The sequence below is a fragment of the Silurus aristotelis genome (assembly GCF_946808225.1).
Source record: "Silurus aristotelis genome assembly, chromosome: 17".
Lineage (NCBI taxonomy): Eukaryota > Metazoa > Chordata > Actinopteri > Siluriformes > Siluridae > Silurus > Silurus aristotelis.
In genome coordinates, this window is record NC_139590.1 from 12,006,733 (window position 1) to 12,023,656 (window position 16,924).

Genomic DNA, 16,924 nt, shown 5'->3' on the forward strand with positions numbered 1-16,924 from the left:
AAATCACAATTCTGTCACAAACAAATTTAAATGGATCATTGAATGACTTTACTTTTTTTAATTTCATAACAATTGGTCAGAAATATGCTGTATTTAAAGCAGTTTTAGTTTGTAATCAATTTCTTATTCCAAATGCAAAGTAAAACTGTTTCTTATATTCTGTATAAATATTCAAAAAGCAGCATAGACTCCCATTGCAACAGTTGCCAGTACAACACCAAGTCCTAATGTAAACTGAATGACTGGAGAGCCTGAAATGGCTGTTAATGGTGTGGTTTGTCCATTTTGATTTCCACTGCCACCTAAACAAAAAAGGGGAATTATTTTTCTATAGGTGATTAAATTTATATATTTATATATAAGTACATTTTAATAAGACTAATTTAATACTTACCCGAAGCCTCTGTGATGCTTAACATTTTTTGAAGGTCATCAAAAACCTAACATTAAGAGAACATGATTTTTTTTTTTTTATTATTGTTCATTATAAAAGTACAGCAAGATTACATATCATAGCAAAAAATGACTGCTTTTGCTACCCCTCTGTTCAAAAGAGCTAGAATTCAGTAGTACAGGAATGTGAAGACACTCAATGATTTTTTTTGAGGAACAGATCCCCCAAATTTTGACTTTAGTTGACTATATTCAATGTATTTCTGTATTTGCATCTAAATCTGGTGAATCGAATTGCTAGATCTGACTGTCGAAATCTGTGCTACCATTGATTTGTGAATGATAAAGCAAAGGACTATTTAAAGTATTAGTTTTACATGTCCTTTGTTAGTATTCATTGATAATCATCTATAATTGTTTATCAAGTTAAGATTGTATCCTGTTTGTTTATTTCATTAGTTGTAAATTTTGTAAATCTGTCCATTGATCCAAATGATTGCTACTCTATAAATAATATACTATAAATAATTAATGCTATCAGTAGGAGAATGCTGAGGAAGGAGGAAAAGAGGAAGGACAAGGAGGAGGTTATAGATGTGGTGAGGGAAGACATGCAGGTAGTTGTTGTGAAAGAGGCAGATGTAGAGGACAGAGGGGTATGGAGACAGATGATCCGCTGTGGCGACCCCTAATAGGAGAATGCTGAAGCAACATTACCAGTTAACAATGTTGTATGATAACTGATATCAAATTGTTTTTTTTTTACCCCAGCGGTTTGTCATATTGTAAACGTACACAAAAAATATATATATATTAATCAGACATATCTTTCTGTAACTCTTTTTAGTACATTCTACTTATATTTTACACAAATTAAACCATTACAAAATCTCATGCCTGAGTTCAAGTTTAGCATACCTCAATGTTAAACTCGAAGGCCCTGACAGCTTCATCCAGAACCTTCCTGCGCTCCTCCTCACTCAACTCAATGCTGTTCATTCTGCTCCTGTAAAGCTGCTTAAAGCGATGAGGACTTGTCACTCCAGGAAATGAGAAGAATGCCACACCCTCGTTGCTATTTAGTCCCAAAGTTTTCTGTGTAATTTTTCCCAGGACCTGGCCTCCTGACAAGTCTCCCAGATATCGGGTGTAAGCATGAGCGACGAGGAGATTTGGATTGCTTTTGCCAATCTGAATTACAGGAAGAATAATAAGATTAGAAAGACATGACTGTACAAGCATGATACATATTTTACAAAAGAAGGGTTTCTTGTAAGTTAAAGGGGTTGTCTAAAAGTATTATAACAAGGTGTATTCTATTTTTCGAAAAAGGCAACAAGTTCTGCTTTAGAAAGCTAAATCTGTGAGAAACCCCTATTCTATAAGTGTACTGTAGTTATGATTCATGTGGCACTTTCATATCCTTATTTACTAGAATCAGATTCTGGGTAAAAAAAAAAGAAATGGGAATTTCGCATTGATGAACATTGTGTACTGGAGGTGGTTGTATTTTAAGTCTTTGTTAGAAAAATGCTAGGCCCCTAGTTTAGATCATTGGATTTGTGATAGAGTGACTGTTTTTTTTTTTCAATTTGACTTTGTCTTTTATATGTTTAGGTACAGACACATCTCCTAAATCAGATAATAGCACCAGTCAAATGAAAACAGTTTTTAAAAATTTGCTGTTTAATTTGGTAACTAATTAAAGCCATACCTCTCTGAGCCTCTCTGCGTATTTGTGTGTTGCTGCAGGTACTATAACTTGTTTTCTCCACTGTGGCCCAAAGAAATACTCAAGATCCCTTTCAAGGGGCTCCAATCTGGCCAACTCCTGAGGGAAGTAAATGGGCTCCACAGCTGGGTGACTTGAGTTCCTGTCTAGCTCCGACTCTAGTGCTCGGTAGATCTCATACAGGGAGCACAGAAGAATCTGTAAACAATACAAAAAAGGAAATCTGTGACAAATGAATATGTGAATTACAGAACTGGTTTTACTACTGATGAGTGTGAGATTTAGTGTTCACTTCTTTTGGAATTGTTAGTATATAAAAAATATTGATGATCATGTCCAATAAAGTTTACTGAACTATTTAACTGGGTAAGGTGAAGTTCTTGCTGATCATGTTCACCTTATACTGCGGCAGAGTGATCTGTCCTTTTTGGTAGTTGAGCATTAGCTGGGTGTTCTCAGCACGCACATGGTTATCTTTGGTCACCTCTTTTATCTGCTCTGACAGATCGCTGTGGACAAGCAGCAAATACAAACTTTACTGTGCACATCACATTTACTGTATTCACATCAAGTAACAACTTTAAATACATTTACAGCTATACAAAGAATTTACAAAATATCGATGGTCAATTCAATAAATAATCATTCCAATAGTTCAACATCATACATTTTTTATGCACACAACAAATCTGCACATTTTTATTATTCCTCAATGATATATAAGAGGAACAAATTGCACATAAATAGTTTAAATATTGCACTTCTTTATATGCCGAGCGTTCTTCTAAAGTTTCCTCTTTTTTAGTAATCCAACAGAATTCTTCTGTTTCCTTTATGTATTAATGAAGCATAGTGTGGAACAATTTGTTAATAAAAATGATCATCTGCTTACCTTCCAATCCTGTTTGCTCCTTTCATCTTTGTGGTATTAGATTTAGAACCTGGTAATCTTTGATAATTTGATGCAACAAGGTCTTCTGCTGCTAGAGGATTGATAGTTTTTGGCAAATAAACGTGCAGCCACTTCTTCCAGCCTGAGATTAACTATGATTTGTTCACCACCTCTGTCTTTTTATATCCACTTCCCTCTCGTTGGATTGCTAAATAGGAACTGAGTAGGCTGACTCATATCTCACATGGTAAAATTTATCATGAGTGGACACAATGTAGATATGAATAAGCGTAGTGGCCCTGGGGTATTATATGCTACAAGACAATTCCATAAAATGTCAATTTAGACTGTGTTTTAATCTAATAATTATTCAATTCAATTTAATTTAATACGTTTTTATTTGTATAAAAATTGTCTCAAAGCAGCTTTACACAAATAATGTGGTGATAAAAATTAATAAGATGTTCTTTATAAGTGTAAGTTTGTCCACCGTTTCCTTTTATACACTGACAGCACCACTTTAAACCATTGTTTATCAAATTCTGATGACTGTAGTTGGATCTGTCATTGTTCAGTTTGATGTTGTGGGGAAAAAATCAGCATCTTAACATGACTCAACAATGAGGAACATGAAACCATGACAATGAAAAAAAAAAAGCATGCATATCGATAGGGCAAATTTCTGTAAGATTAAGTTGGAGGATCTCCTTAACTACATTTAAACAAAAATGAGTGGTTTGCAAGAGGCATGAATAATTTTATATTAGGATTTACTGAACTGTAGTCACATAGGATTGAATGAATTTATAGAATTGTGAATGATTAGTATTTTAGATTTTGAGCATTAAAACCATTATCATCCTGATTAGTGCAGGGGCACAAGAAAATTGTTTCCATTCATTGTTCTTGTAAACACTTTTTATTCCTAGGGTTTTCTCTGATCCTCTACATACATTGGAATCATCCTGCAATCACATCCATCAGTGATACCCCTGTAATTCAGTGTAGTTATAAGGGGAACCAGCTAACTTTGTGATTTCAATTCTGGCAGTGTGATAGTACAGTGACTGTGTGTGACTGTCTTGAGCCTCTAGAGTCCATGGTTTTATTCTGGGTGCAGGGTACAGGACTGATCTTCTGAATAAATTTGTGTAATTTGTGTGTGCTAGATGGTGCATGGTGGAACACACTCTAAATTCATTAAAAGTAATAATCAGCTATTGCACTTTACTAAATTAATTAAATTCAGTGAATGAAAATGTTTCGAATAATTTTGGTGATGTTGAACGCTTCTTAATATTAAACATTCATAAAATGTTATGTGTATAGACTGAATAACTGTATATTTGCATATGTATAAACTTAATATGTGTATATACTGTATATAATTGCAAATTCATAACATATCCTAGGTTATTGCCTATGTATCTGGTACATATCTATAAATGTAAATATATATATATATATATATATATATATATATATATATATATATATATATATATATATATATATATATATATATATATATATATATATATATATATATAAAATATTTCTCTACTTATATTGCACCTTACACATCTAGGTTTAGGGTTGCCACTTAACTTAAAATGCCATATTTGAATTACACAAGACTCTCAAAAGCAAGCTATCTTTTACATACTGTAAATTCATAGCCCTATCATTTAAAGTGGACCTAATGTATTGTTAGTGTTTCTAAAAGATCAGGGACCCCATGTATTATAGTATTCATAGCCTAATTCACCAGATGATAACGCTAGAATTCCAGCACAAGTGACTTTTTATTAATATACTTCCCATATATATATATATATATATATATATATATATATATATATATATAATTTTATATTGGTTAAACAAATCTGTAATACATATGTATTTAATGGAATGCAAAACTCAACCACTGCCAATGGCCTTTCATACTATGTAGTAGAGAAGTACAGTATCTAGTATCTAGTAAGGATAACAAAAAACTAGTCACGCCTTTCTCTCTCCTCATTGGCTCAGAAACAAGGGCCGTGATTTAGTGACGTAATCAGTGCAGTTCTGTGTTACGGCGTGCAGGAAATATGTTGTGAAAGGTATGTGAGAAGATGCTGCTCCAATTCAGGTCGTTTCAATCCTTGTTCACAGACCTTTGAGGGAAAAGGTGGTCGGTTTTGTTAAAAGGTATGTCGGTGAAAAAAGAATGACATTTAGCATTTTCTGATTAATGAGATTACAGACATCCCCGGAAATTTGAACTGTGCTGTTGGATAGGGGTTTAGGATTAGAGCGGAAAAATAGCATTCAGGACTCTTTTGTTTAAAAAAAAAAAAAAAAAAAAAAAAAAGGAGTTTGTAATTATATACAGTGTGGAAATGTCGTGGAAATTCGCGCCTGTTGTAACGAGCCATGTGAGGAACACGGAGAAGCCACATAGTAGCTGTGGTTTATGATGGAGCTCATTAGCTTCCTTTAGCTTCACAATGTGGGTTCAGGGTGTAAATACTTTCAGGAGTCATAGTTTCAGCTAAAAATGTTTCCTAATATTGGGAAGCCAGTAACGTGAGCCCTAAGTATTTAAGTATTAGTGCTTGTATGTTTGCGTGTAAAGTGACAAACTGTTTAAACGGTATAATAATAATAGTAATAATTGTTATAGTATGAATATCTAGTAATTAGTACATTATTATTTATTTGTCAACGTTTTACCTCTTCAATAGACCCTAGTGTGCAATTCTCACATTCCCACCTGACTGCACTAATGTAAACAGTGTCTCAAAGGTTATCTGTCTGTCTGTCTGTCTGTCTGTCTGTAGTACCTTTGAGACACTGTTTACATTAGTGCAGTCAGGTGGGAATCTGAGAACTGCACACTAGGGTCTATTGAAGAGTGAAAACGTTGAAAAATAAATAATAATGTACTAATATGCTGTGTATATGATGATTAGTGTCAGGTGGGAATTTAAATTGTTTGTATTTATTTAATAATATAATAATGCATCAATTGGATTTTAATAGATTAACATTATGGTTAAATACTAAATAAAAAAAGAATGAATGTGTCCCTGTTTATTAGTGATCTCGAAGGAGATTTGTTGTTTAGTCAAATTGCAGTTGGAAGGAAAGGCTTTCTATAGTGTTCTTTATAACAAGAGAGCTGAAGTAATCTGATGAAAGTTCTCCGGTTAGTTAGTAGGATGTAGAAGGGATGTGAGGTGTTCTTCATGATGGTTAATAGTTTGTGTATCATTGTTCTCTGCACTACTATTAAGTAAAGCACCAAGCAGCATTTTTGTGGGCCAAGCACCCAGATTTGGTGACTTGGCGCATTCATAGATATCTAACATTTTTGTGCAGTATGATTAGCTGCATAATGGCATTACTGTTGCTTTCAAATTCGCTTTCTTCATACTAACAGCATTCGGTCGACAATTCCACAGTAATGACTGAAATCAAGCCACACACAACAATGTTATTATGGTTTTGTTATTTATTTAGTTTTTGGCAGAATACATTTATTTAGACTTAATGGTGTAATGTAGTCTGTTGTATATTTTTTTAAAATCTAGTGCTCATGGGGCTGAGCCTGTCAGTCAGCTGCCTCCTGTCACTCATTTCTCTGGTTCTAAGTGTCCTTGGTGAACGCAGTGATTCCAGTACCCATCACCATGACTACTGTGTGCTTGGGGCAGGGCCTGCAGGCCTGCAGATGGGTTACTTCTTATCTCGGAGTCAGAGAGATTACATAATACTGGAACGCAACTCTGGACCAGGAAGTTTCTTTCGGAAGTGAGCAAAATGAATTCAAGTGCACAAAAGTGTTTTATATTTTTTTTTTATATTAAGATTAATTATTATTAAGAAATGTATCTGCCTTCTTTTTCTTAGGTTTCCACGTCATCGAAAACTCATCAGCATCAATAAGATTTTCACAGGGAGGCAGAACAGGGAGTTTAACCTGCGCCATGATTGGAACTCCCTGCTGAGTCACAGGCCAGACCTGCTGTTTCAGAGATTCAGCCAGGACCTGTACCCTAAAGCTGATGTCTATCCTCACTACCTTTCTGTGTTTGCACAAGAACTGGGGCTGCAGGTTAAATATAACACAGATATAGGAAACATCCAAGCTTTGCAGTTTGAAGGTAGTGGGATTAAAGGCTACATGCTAACTGATCAGCATGGGGTAGATTATAAATGCAGGTATTGTGGCAGTATTTCTGCTTTATATTACCCATTATATTATTCCCTAATCAGGATTGAATGTTCTGTAGAATTGTATACTAATTCTGTTGATCACTGGGATACTCCTTAATAGCTTTTGGGTCATTCCAGGTCTTTTATAGGTTTTTACTATATTTTCTTAACTGTTTTGTTTAACTATATTAATATCAAGTTGTCAAGTAAGAAAGAAAACATAATGGGGCTTTAATTTGTGGGAAGCCACATTATTTACAAAAGGCAATACATTTCTTTATGGTGTTTGACACACAATTTCTATGTGAATGATCTATTAAAGATACAGTACTTTATTTAAATGAGCAAATTCAAATATAATTAAGCAGCATGCATTTCTGTAAGAGCTGTACTGTTAGATAATTAATTAATACCTTCTCACTAATCAGAACCGAAAATGCTGTAACACGGTTGTAAAGGCCATACTTTCCTTCTGCCTTACATTTTTTCTATTCTTTGTAGAGTTCTGTTAGTGGCCACGGGGCTCTGGGTTCCAGAGGAGGTCAATTTTGTGGGCTCTAATTTGGTAGAAGGATATGAGTCCATCTCCACTGATCCTGAAGACTATAAAGATCAGGCTGTTCTGATCCTAGGCAAGGGAAACTCTGCTTTTGAAACGGCACAGAGCATTCTGGGAAGAGCGAGCCGGATCCACTTGTATAGCCCAAGCCCTGTACGACTAGCATGGCAGACACACTATGTCGGAGACCTAAGGTTCAGCATTTTTTTCCCCTGTAAATGGAACTTGCTTCATTATTGGTTTTAAGTGATTTTTTTTTCTTGATTGTAAATAATTCATTATTGTTTTTCAAACGTAATATTTTGACCAATCATCATAGCCCCTTTGTGTTACGATTTACTTGGGTATTGTGTTTTTGAGAAATGCAAAAAAAAAAAAGGGCTATAACTATTAATATATTGATCTTGTATATGTGCAAAATGTTAGTTTGAAAATACTATACTAAAAAAAAAAAAAAAAAAATGTTATTGTCTAAATATTGTATATTGGCATTGTATGAATGTCAAAATTAACGCAAGCCTGTTTTTGGAATGTCAACTTTTGCTTTTGTTTATCTTGTAGGGCAGTGAACAATGAGTTATTAGACACATACCAGCTAAAGTCTTTGGATGGTTTAGTAGAAGGAAGAGTGGAGGACATCGCTATTGTTCGTGGGGTAGGAATGAAAAGGAGAGCTGAAAAAAAGACAAGGAGGAAATTTTCAGAGAAAAAGGAGCAGCTCTATCTTACCCTCTCAGAACTTTTGGACAGTCGCAATGTCAGCCAGGGCACTAATATTTCTGTCGAAAACCTGCCTGGGTACCATGATGACAACTTCTCACTAAGACAGCCGTATGACCGTGTAATCCGTTGCCTGGGATTTCGCTTTAACTTCACCATATTTAATGTGTAGGAGCTTTTTTTTTTTTTTTTTTTTTTTTTTTTTTTTTTTTTTTTTTTTTTAAAACCACCTTTCCAAATCAAGTTGTACTATTGTAGTGGTCTGTAGTAGGTCCTATAGTTACAGGTACACAGCAACGAAATGCAGTTTAGCATTTAGCAGAACTGCAAATAGTAGCAATTGTGCAGATAAATATGTAAATGTGTACAGCATGTAATATATATGTAAATATATGTACAGCAAATAAATATAAAGACTAGCAGTGAGAAATGTATGTACATCACATACTAATATATCATGTCATTTGCAGAGCAATTATAGGAGTACAATTAACACTGTATTGCAAACCCTGTATCAGTAGTGAGCATATTAAGTATATTATACTGTATAATATTTGTTCCACTTATACATGTTTGGTAAGATGTTGGTCTAGATTCTGTTAGATGTGTGATATTTGTTTTCCATTGTTCCTTCAGCTCTGCCTGTCCACAACGCAGCAGTGTTGCTCGTGGCCGTATGCCAACAGTGACAGCATGGTATGAGGGCAGGGGCACACCCAATCTGTTCATCCTAGGAACTGCAGCCCACTCCAGAGACTACCGAATGTCTGCTGGAGGATTTATTCATGGATTCCGCTACACGGGTTTGCTTTTCATGTTGCTTTTCACATTCTTACTTGTATGACTTGTGATAGAAAATCACATTAAGCATGGCAAATTTTCACTAAAAATATTTTGAACTTGACTTTATAAAGGATGAGTGACTTTTACGTGTTAATAATAGTAATAACTTTGTCACTTTGATATTGCAGTACGTGCTGTGCATAAGGTCTTGGACCAGCGTTACCATAACAATGCTTGGCCAGTAACCAAACTGCACACCAGTCACCTGCTGCCATGGATTTTAAATAGATTGAATGAAGCATCTGGACCCTACCAAATGTTTGGAGTTTTAGGGGACATTGTTTTACTGCAAGGGTAAGAAACAATTCTGTTTCCTTGTCAGGAATGGAATCTGTAGGAGCTTCGATCTCGTTAGTGTGTTAAAATCGAAATGATGTCTAACAGATGTCTCTGTCTGTCAGAGCTCACTGCGAGTATCTGGAGGAGTTTCCTGTGCAGGCGCTACCTCATTTTGCTGCTTTGTCTGGTCGTCATGTCTCTCAGTACGGAATTCTGGTCGTGATCATGCAATATGGAATGAATCACACAGACACTCTTGGGCCAGGCCGTGCTGAATCAGAATGGACCAATGCCTGGAAGTCTAATTTTCTCCACCCAGTTATTTACTACTACAGAAGACCGCCTACAGGTTAGTGTAAAATCGCTAAAGATAATTCTAAAAGTTCATGATGATATGTGTGATGTAATTAAGACAGATGACAATGTACAAACCAGCGTAAAGTGTAAGGTATTGGGCTACTATAAACCACTGCCACAGCTTATAAGCACAGATTTGTCCACTTAACATAGATAGAACGATAGAATTGTGCATATGCTTGTGTTTGATACTGCCTTTACCCTAAATTACCACAGAGAGAGATATGAAGCAGCGTCCGGCTGGATGGCTTCTGCCACGTCCTGATGCTGTGCATCATATGGTTGAAGACTTCCTGACTGAGTGGGACCAGCCTGTGTCTCACAGTCAGCCCTTGCGTCGCTTCCTTGAACACTGCCTTCAGACAGACCTTAGGGCATTTTATGCAGGTGTGTAGATGGTCTAGAACTTTTTTTTAGTGCTTTCAGGTCATTTTGAAATATCTAGATATAGGGCAACTTATAGTTGGAATTATTGTTGTCTTATTTTGAAAGTGTTGAAAGAAAGGAATTGATAGAGCTGTCCTTTATAATTAACCGAAAGTAATTAATATTTTTATATATAACATTTGCAGTCAGATGTACAGCAAAATAGTTGGATAGTAAATTTTCATCACTATGTCTAATTGTGTGTAAATCTTTACAATAAACTTGTATGATATTTTTTCTTTCCTTTTAAGAATCCTGCTTCCAACTTTCCCTCACCAATCTCAAGCCTCCCATCTTCTGCCTTCAAGGTTACTTAAACAAAGGAGGTATTGTGGGTAACAGGCATCTGTGGCAGCATGCCCATGAGGCAGGACTCATGCCAAAACATCATAGATTAGATCTTCCTGCTAATGATGGGTCATTTTCTGAAAACCTGTCCCATGCTGGAGCTACAGTGACTTCAACAATCAACTCTGAGCTCTAAAGCAGGGCAAAAGACTTCAACATTTACCAGTACCTCTTAGTGATATTTACTTAACTAAATGCTGGATATTTTCTCAAACTTGTTACTACACTATAATATATCAAATGTTGAAATAGGAAAGTGTTGTGTTATAAGCTTGTGATGAATATTTAAGTTATTCTTCAGACTTTTACTTTTATATGTTTAACATTCACAAATATGAACTATTATTAAGTGAAACCCTGTACAAAGATGCTGGTAAAAACTGGAATTTTACCAAAATGTGTGGGGTTTTTTTGTTTTGTTTTTTACCCTTATGATTATACATATCGTTTTCCGTTGTGGTTTATGCCTGAAAACACATCGCTGCCACTGAGACGAAGATGGCAGCTGAGAAATATGTGCGTGTGTGTGTGTGGTAAATATTCAAACAAGTCATAACTGTAGCGCTTCCTCAAAGACTACAGCATTGTGATTGGCTAAAATAAAACCAACGACCAATCGGATTAGCTGTTCGAACTCGGGTCTTCCACCAATCCGCTTATTTCTTACTAGAGCGAAGCACTAACACGAAACTGACGACATTTTGGTTCTGTAATACACAGACGATCGGTTGATTAATATAAGCGTTTTGAAGCACAGTTTAAATTAAGCTGATTTATCAATCCATTGACAACCTAAACAAGTAATGTAGCTCTTACGCAGGTTGTTACGGACCGAAGCCATAATTTAATCTGCTTCACCACCGACCTAACAGCCCTGTGTGCAGACGTGCATGCGCCAATGTTAGTTTCCGTAATGCCGAAAAACAAACTTGTGTGCGGTCTATGACTCGGTAAATATGGAGGGGTCCGAAGACGAGCGGTCCGGTTGTGAAGGCGAGTACCCGCTGAGTAACTCGACACGGAAAGAAGTCAAGGGAGAAAACAGGGAGGGCGCGGCAGCCCTTGGAGCGACTTCTTCGTTTGGCTTTTCGGGTATTGACACCTTGAGCGCGCTGAAGCTCCACAGAAGCAACCAGGCGTCAGAGAAAAGCATCCGCTATCTACACACTTTATGGAGTCCGGGTGCGTTATTTCAGGCCCAACCGGCTGGAGGCAAAATGACCGCGAGCAGAGTGAGGAGGCTGGGTAGAGTCCGGAGAAACATGGGACCTATAGGCAAAGACATCTACGGTAAAAATGTTGGGAGGAATTGTCTTGCATTTGTAATTTGGATTTGATCCAGATCACATTTTTGTACGTCATGATTTTTATAACTGTTATAGCATGCAGTCCTATTAGAGAAGCCATGTTGCTTATGCAAAACCTCTTACTTCAACTACTGATGTGTATCTCCTGCACAATAGTTCTCTTATTGTTTCCTTTAACCTCCTCTGTTCTACTTTCAGCTGTGAAGAGGCTCAGAGAAGCAGCCAATGGCAGCGACATAGACACTGGTAAGAAGCCAGACAATGAACAGAGTCCCCTCTATTAACCTTAAAAAGGCACTGTTGAATTTGGGTTTCTTTCGAAGTTCGAAGGTTATTGCAGGACGGTGTTGACCCCTGCGCTGCAGACGATAAGGGAAGAACTGCTTTACATTTCTCCTCCTGCAACGGCAATGAGAGTATTGGTAAGCCACTGGTGAATCTAAACTGGTTCTTTTCTGCCGTCATTACAGCTTTCACTATGCTATTGTTAACGCCTTTGGCTTTTTCCTGCTGCAAATTCTGCATCGATGTAGTTCAGCTGTTGCTAAGCCATGGGGCCGATCCAAACCAGCGAGACAGCCTTGGGAACACGCCTCTCCATCTTGGTAAGGAGGTGCCACATCGATGAACTGATGGGAAATCAGAAATGCACACCATATATTCTTTTCAATCATACATTTGACTGCATTTATCCGTTTGCAAACCGAGGCCCTTTCCAATTACACATTGTTGATCCTTTTGCCAGTGCTCTTTTTTCGAAGTTTCAGTTTGAAGTATGAACTTTCAAGCACATAAACTTTCCATCAGGGTCAATGTGGAATTCATTCATGTGAAATAAATTCTATTAATTTATGTTTGACTTGGTTAGATTTTACTTCATTAAGGCTGGACTAAATCTTCATACACCAAACATGTTTGTCAGCAGTTTTTACAGCCATAAGGCTGCAGACTTTCATTTTGAATGCAAGTGTAAAAAGTTTTACATCTGCAAGGTTCCTGTGAGCAGCTTGAAAATATTTTAAAACTGTAATCACTGAGATCAAGGAAGTTGTGATTTGGATCCAAGTAAACCAAACACAAACATGACTGCCTTAGGAAAACCTTTCTTTAAAAAAACAAAACACAAAAGATTTCAAAGTCATTAAAGTTGAATTTTGAGGTGATTCTGTAAACTTTGCATGCTGCAACAATGTATTGTATTTAGTTTAAATTTACTTTGGTTTAAATTGTCTTTATAGCTGCCTGTACCAACCATGTGCCTGTCATCACTACCTTGTTAAGAGGAGGTAAGATAGAATTACAATAATAAAGATTATTACAGCATAGAAAAATGATCAGCAACAATTTTCATGTACTAAACTCAAACTATTTTCCATAGGTGCTCGTGTAGACGCATTGGATCGTGCAGGAAGAACTCCTTTACATCTTGCCCGCTCGAAACTCAACATATTGCAGGAGGGAGAGTCCCGAAGCTTGGAAACCCTACGAGGGGAAGTAACTCAGGTTAATACGTTTTAATAAGATAACGTACTGTTTTAGACCTCACATTTAGTTAGTCATGCCTAAGGATGAGTACTGAGAAACTGGGTTTTTTTTGGACGTAATTGTGTCAATACCAGACTAGCGACAAGCTTCAGGACAAACGATACTGATACTTGTGTAGTTCTATCTCTGTGTACTTCTGTTAATAGTGAATTAGAAGCTGCTGCTTGTGATTTTCCATTCCTGAATTATGTCATCACATGGCCAATGTTTGCGGGACAAACGTGTGATATCCATGTGCATGTACGATGTGTGCACACAGTCAGTCATGGCAGCAATGTTGAAACGTTCGAACGTGTGGGCGTCAGATGCAAAATATATAAAGTAGTGTAATAGTGAACAAAGGAGGCAACCCTGTTGATATAATAACATTTACAAATGAAACACACAATCTTCCCCAAGCACTGCGCTGTATTTACTATGTCTCCTTCATCTCCCGGTTCCAACTGTAACTCCGCTGCCTCGGCCTCAAGTGATGGTAACATTCATTATAATCAAAGTTTTTAGTTAGTAGTCTTTTGCGACACCACATTGGTTGTAAAATGTTAATCTAAATATGAATAACCCACAGGAAACGCTAGGCTGAAAAGGGTTTCTCTGTCATTGTGTAATGAGACACGGTCTTGGATACCCAGGAGCAGCCCATTCACCATAGCGATGTGTGGGAAGATGGCGAGAGAAGGTTGGATGGTATGGAGATGGTGAAGCAGGAAAGGGATAGGATTAGTAAGGAGGAAGTGAGAACAGTGATTAAGAGGATGAAGAGTGGTCGGTTGGACCAGATGACATACCGGTAGAAGCATGGAGATGTTTAGGACAGATGGCAGTGAAGTTTTTAACAAGATTGTTAAACATGATTCTGGAAGGTGAGAAGATGTCTTAGGAATGGAGAAGGAGTGTGCTGTTACCGATCTTTAAGAATGAGAGATGTGCAGACCTGCAGTAACTACAGGGGAATTAAGTTGATCAGTCACACCATGAAGTTATGGGAAAGAGTAGTGGAATCCAGGCTGAGGGAAGAGGTGACCATCTGTGAGCAACAGTATGGTTTCTTGCCGAGGAAAAGCACCACAGATGCGTTGTTTGCTTTGAAAATGTTGATGGAGAAGTATAGAGAAGGTCAGAAGGAGTTGCATTGCGTGTTTGTGGATTCAGAGAAAGCGTACGACAGTATGCAGAGAGAGGCGTTTTGGTATTGTATGAGAGTCAGGTGTGTCAGAGAAGTATGTGAGGGTGGTGCAAGACATGTATGAGGACAGTGTGACAGCAGTAAAGTGTGCAGTAGGAATGACAGACTGGTTCAAGGTGGAGGTTGGACTGCATGAAGGATCGGCTCTGAGCCTTTTCCTGTTTGCAGTGTTGATGGACACGTTGATGGACGAGGTCAGACAGGAGTCTCCATGGAATATGTTTGCGGATGATATTGTAATTTGTGGTGAGAGTAGGGAGCAGTTTGAGAAGAGCCTGGAGAGGTGGAGATACATGCTGGATGTACATGCTGGATAGAAGGGGAATGAAAGTCAGGTGTAAGACAGGGTAGATGTGTGTGAATAAGAGGGACGGCAGTGGAGTGGTGCGGTTGCAGGGAGAAGAGGTGGAGAAAGTGGAGGAGTTCAGGTACCTGGGATCAACAGTGCAAAGTAATGGAGAGTGTGTTAGAGAAGTGAAGAAGAGTGCAGGCAGGGTGGAGTAAGTGGAGAAGAGTGGCAGGAGTGGTTTGTGATAGAAGAGTATCTGCAAGAGTGAAAGGAAAAGTTTATAGGACTGTGGAGAGACCTGCGATGTTGTATGGTTTAGAGCTGAAGATGTTGAGATTTTCATTGAAAGAGACGAGGATAGACAGGATTAGAAATGAGTTTATTAGAGGGACAGCGCATGTGGGACGTTATGGAGACAAGGTAAGGGAGGCACGATTGAGATGGTTTGGACATGTGTAGAGGAGGGACACGAATTATATTGGTAGAAGAATGCTGAGGATGGTGCCACCAGGAAGGAGGAAAAGAGGAAGGCCAAGGAGGAGGTTTATGGATGTGGTGAGGGAGAACATGCAGGTAGTTAGGTTGAAAGATGTAGAGGACAGAGGGGTATGGAGACGGATGATCCGCTGTGGTGACCCCTAATGGGAGAAGCCGGAAGTAGTAGTAGAATCGATAATACCCATTCCCAAACCATACCACCAAGCTAGCAACACAACCATTTGTTATGTGTACATCACACATTATGAAATTGTGATAATGTGGAGTTCAATTTTATATAAAATTATTTTATTTTATAATTTTTTTATATTTTATTTATACTCCCACAACATCCCTATCACTTTTTGCTGAAATTCGTTTTTTAGATTATTCAGATGCTGCGTGAATACCTGAACGTGATGGGAGACAGTGAGGAACGAGAGAGGCTGGAACATATTTCTACCCAACTGCAACACACCCGCACTAAAGAACAGGTACCAACTACTGCTAAATATTAGAAGTATGGCACACACTTAACAGAAAATTGTGAGAAGATTTAATCTAACATGCCTTCAAGGTAATAATAAAAAAAAAATAATTATAAAAATATATTTGAAGAATTTTGAAGTTTTGTAATTGTTTAATCATGTCAGCAATGCTCATGTGCACATTTCTTAATATCATCTTCAGATTTATTGACACATTGATCACAGAAGAATGATAAAAAAAAAATACAGGCTTTGAAATTGCTCATACTTATATCGCACTGGACACCTTTAGATAGCTTTCTCATTTTCATGAAGACGGTGACTGATTTCTTTTGCATTTTTGTAGAAAATAGTTTTTACATAATACATGTACTTGCAAGCAAATACACTGCATGCCAACTGGTCTCATGTGAACAATTTTTTCCCCTAATCCTGTGTCCATTCCAATCTATTATTTAAATGTACAGTTTGGCCATATCTCTCTGTTACACACAGGTGGATGAGGTGACTGACTTACTGGCCAGCTTCACATCTCTAAGTCTACAAATGCAGAATATGGGAGACAGGTAGAGGAGAACATGGAGGCTTACAGAAACCCGAACGAGGGCTGGATGCGTGGAAAAGTACCCGAGATATTTATTTACGTGACACACAATGTATAATTTTAATGATCTGGTCAATTGTGCAAAATGTATGACAAAAATCAATGGCCTTTAAACACATCATTAAGATTTCTTTAAAAAAAAAAAGTTTTGTTTTGCATTGTCTGTATGTCTGTTAATTCATTGTACATTGTGTAAACCTTTGTTTGATGTTGAACATGTATCGGACAACGACAATAAAAAAAAATGGTGTCCAAATATTTGTTCCTGTTTAT

The 16,924-nt window shown here is 37.3% G+C and overlaps 3 protein-coding genes across 4 annotated transcripts; 2 read left to right on the forward strand and 1 right to left on the reverse strand.

Annotated features, from left to right (window-relative positions):
- Positions 1-47: 47 nt before the first annotated feature.
- On the reverse strand, positions 48-3,183 carry hmox1a (heme oxygenase 1a). Its single transcript, XM_083566701.1, has 6 exons — positions 3,018-3,183; positions 2,523-2,634; positions 2,108-2,323; positions 1,312-1,584; positions 395-440; positions 48-302 (listed from the first exon to the last, which is right to left on the reverse strand). Exons 1-6 carry the CDS (start codon positions 3,041-3,043, stop codon positions 172-174), a joined length of 804 nt encoding a protein of 267 aa, XP_083422827.1. The 5' UTR covers positions 3,044-3,183; the 3' UTR covers positions 48-171.
- Positions 3,184-5,048: 1,865 nt separating this feature from the next.
- Positions 5,049-11,152, forward strand: foxred2 (FAD-dependent oxidoreductase domain containing 2). 2 transcript variants are annotated; one of them, XM_083566651.1, is made up of 10 exons: positions 5,049-5,125; positions 6,599-6,818; positions 6,918-7,229; positions 7,725-7,976; positions 8,344-8,670; positions 9,139-9,305; positions 9,474-9,639; positions 9,747-9,973; positions 10,198-10,368; positions 10,659-11,152. In XM_083566651.1, exons 2-10 carry the CDS (start codon positions 6,604-6,606, stop codon positions 10,889-10,891), a joined length of 2,070 nt encoding a protein of 689 aa, XP_083422777.1. In that variant the 5' UTR covers positions 5,049-5,125; positions 6,599-6,603; the 3' UTR covers positions 10,892-11,152. The 2 variants fall into 2 exon arrangements, with proteins under 2 accessions (XP_083422777.1, XP_083422776.1); XM_083566650.1 differs by having other exon boundaries at positions 5,070-5,213.
- A 268-nt stretch (positions 11,153-11,420) lies between these two features.
- Positions 11,421-16,907, forward strand: ankrd54 (ankyrin repeat domain 54). The gene is made up of 8 exons (XM_083566699.1): positions 11,421-12,045; positions 12,261-12,308; positions 12,386-12,484; positions 12,596-12,667; positions 13,301-13,348; positions 13,441-13,565; positions 15,946-16,053; positions 16,543-16,907. Exons 1-8 carry the CDS (start codon positions 11,712-11,714, stop codon positions 16,615-16,617), a joined length of 909 nt encoding a protein of 302 aa, XP_083422825.1. The 5' UTR covers positions 11,421-11,711; the 3' UTR covers positions 16,618-16,907.
- Positions 16,908-16,924: the final 17 nt, after the last annotated feature.

Bases quoted from the DNA above. Each gene is read 5' to 3' on its own strand.
- hmox1a (XM_083566701.1), bottom strand. From the start codon at position 3,043: ATGAAAGGAGCAAACAGGATTGGAAG. The intron at 2,635-3,017 runs GTAAGCAGATGA...GCTTGTCCACAG, and splicing joins GGAGCAAACAGGATTGGAAG to CGATCTGTCAGAGCAGATAA. The intron at 441-1,311 runs GTATGCTAAACT...TCTTAATGTTAG, and splicing joins CCTTCGAGTTTAACATTGAG to GTTTTTGATGACCTTCAAAA.
- foxred2 (XM_083566651.1), top strand. From the start codon at position 6,604: ATGGGGCTGAGCCTGTCAGTCAGCTGCCTCCTGTCACTCATTTCTCTG. The intron at 6,819-6,917 runs GTGAGCAAAATG...TCTTTTTCTTAG, and splicing joins CCAGGAAGTTTCTTTCGGAA to GTTTCCACGTCATCGAAAAC. The intron at 7,977-8,343 runs GTTCAGCATTTT...TTTATCTTGTAG, and splicing joins CACTATGTCGGAGACCTAAG to GGCAGTGAACAATGAGTTAT.
- ankrd54 (XM_083566699.1), top strand. From the start codon at position 11,712: ATGGAGGGGTCCGAAGACGAGCGGTCCGGTTGTGAAGGCGAGTACCCG. The intron at 12,485-12,595 runs GTAAGCCACTGG...GCATCGATGTAG, and splicing joins CAACGGCAATGAGAGTATTG to TTCAGCTGTTGCTAAGCCAT. The intron at 16,054-16,542 runs GTACCAACTACT...TGTTACACACAG, and splicing joins ACACCCGCACTAAAGAACAG to GTGGATGAGGTGACTGACTT.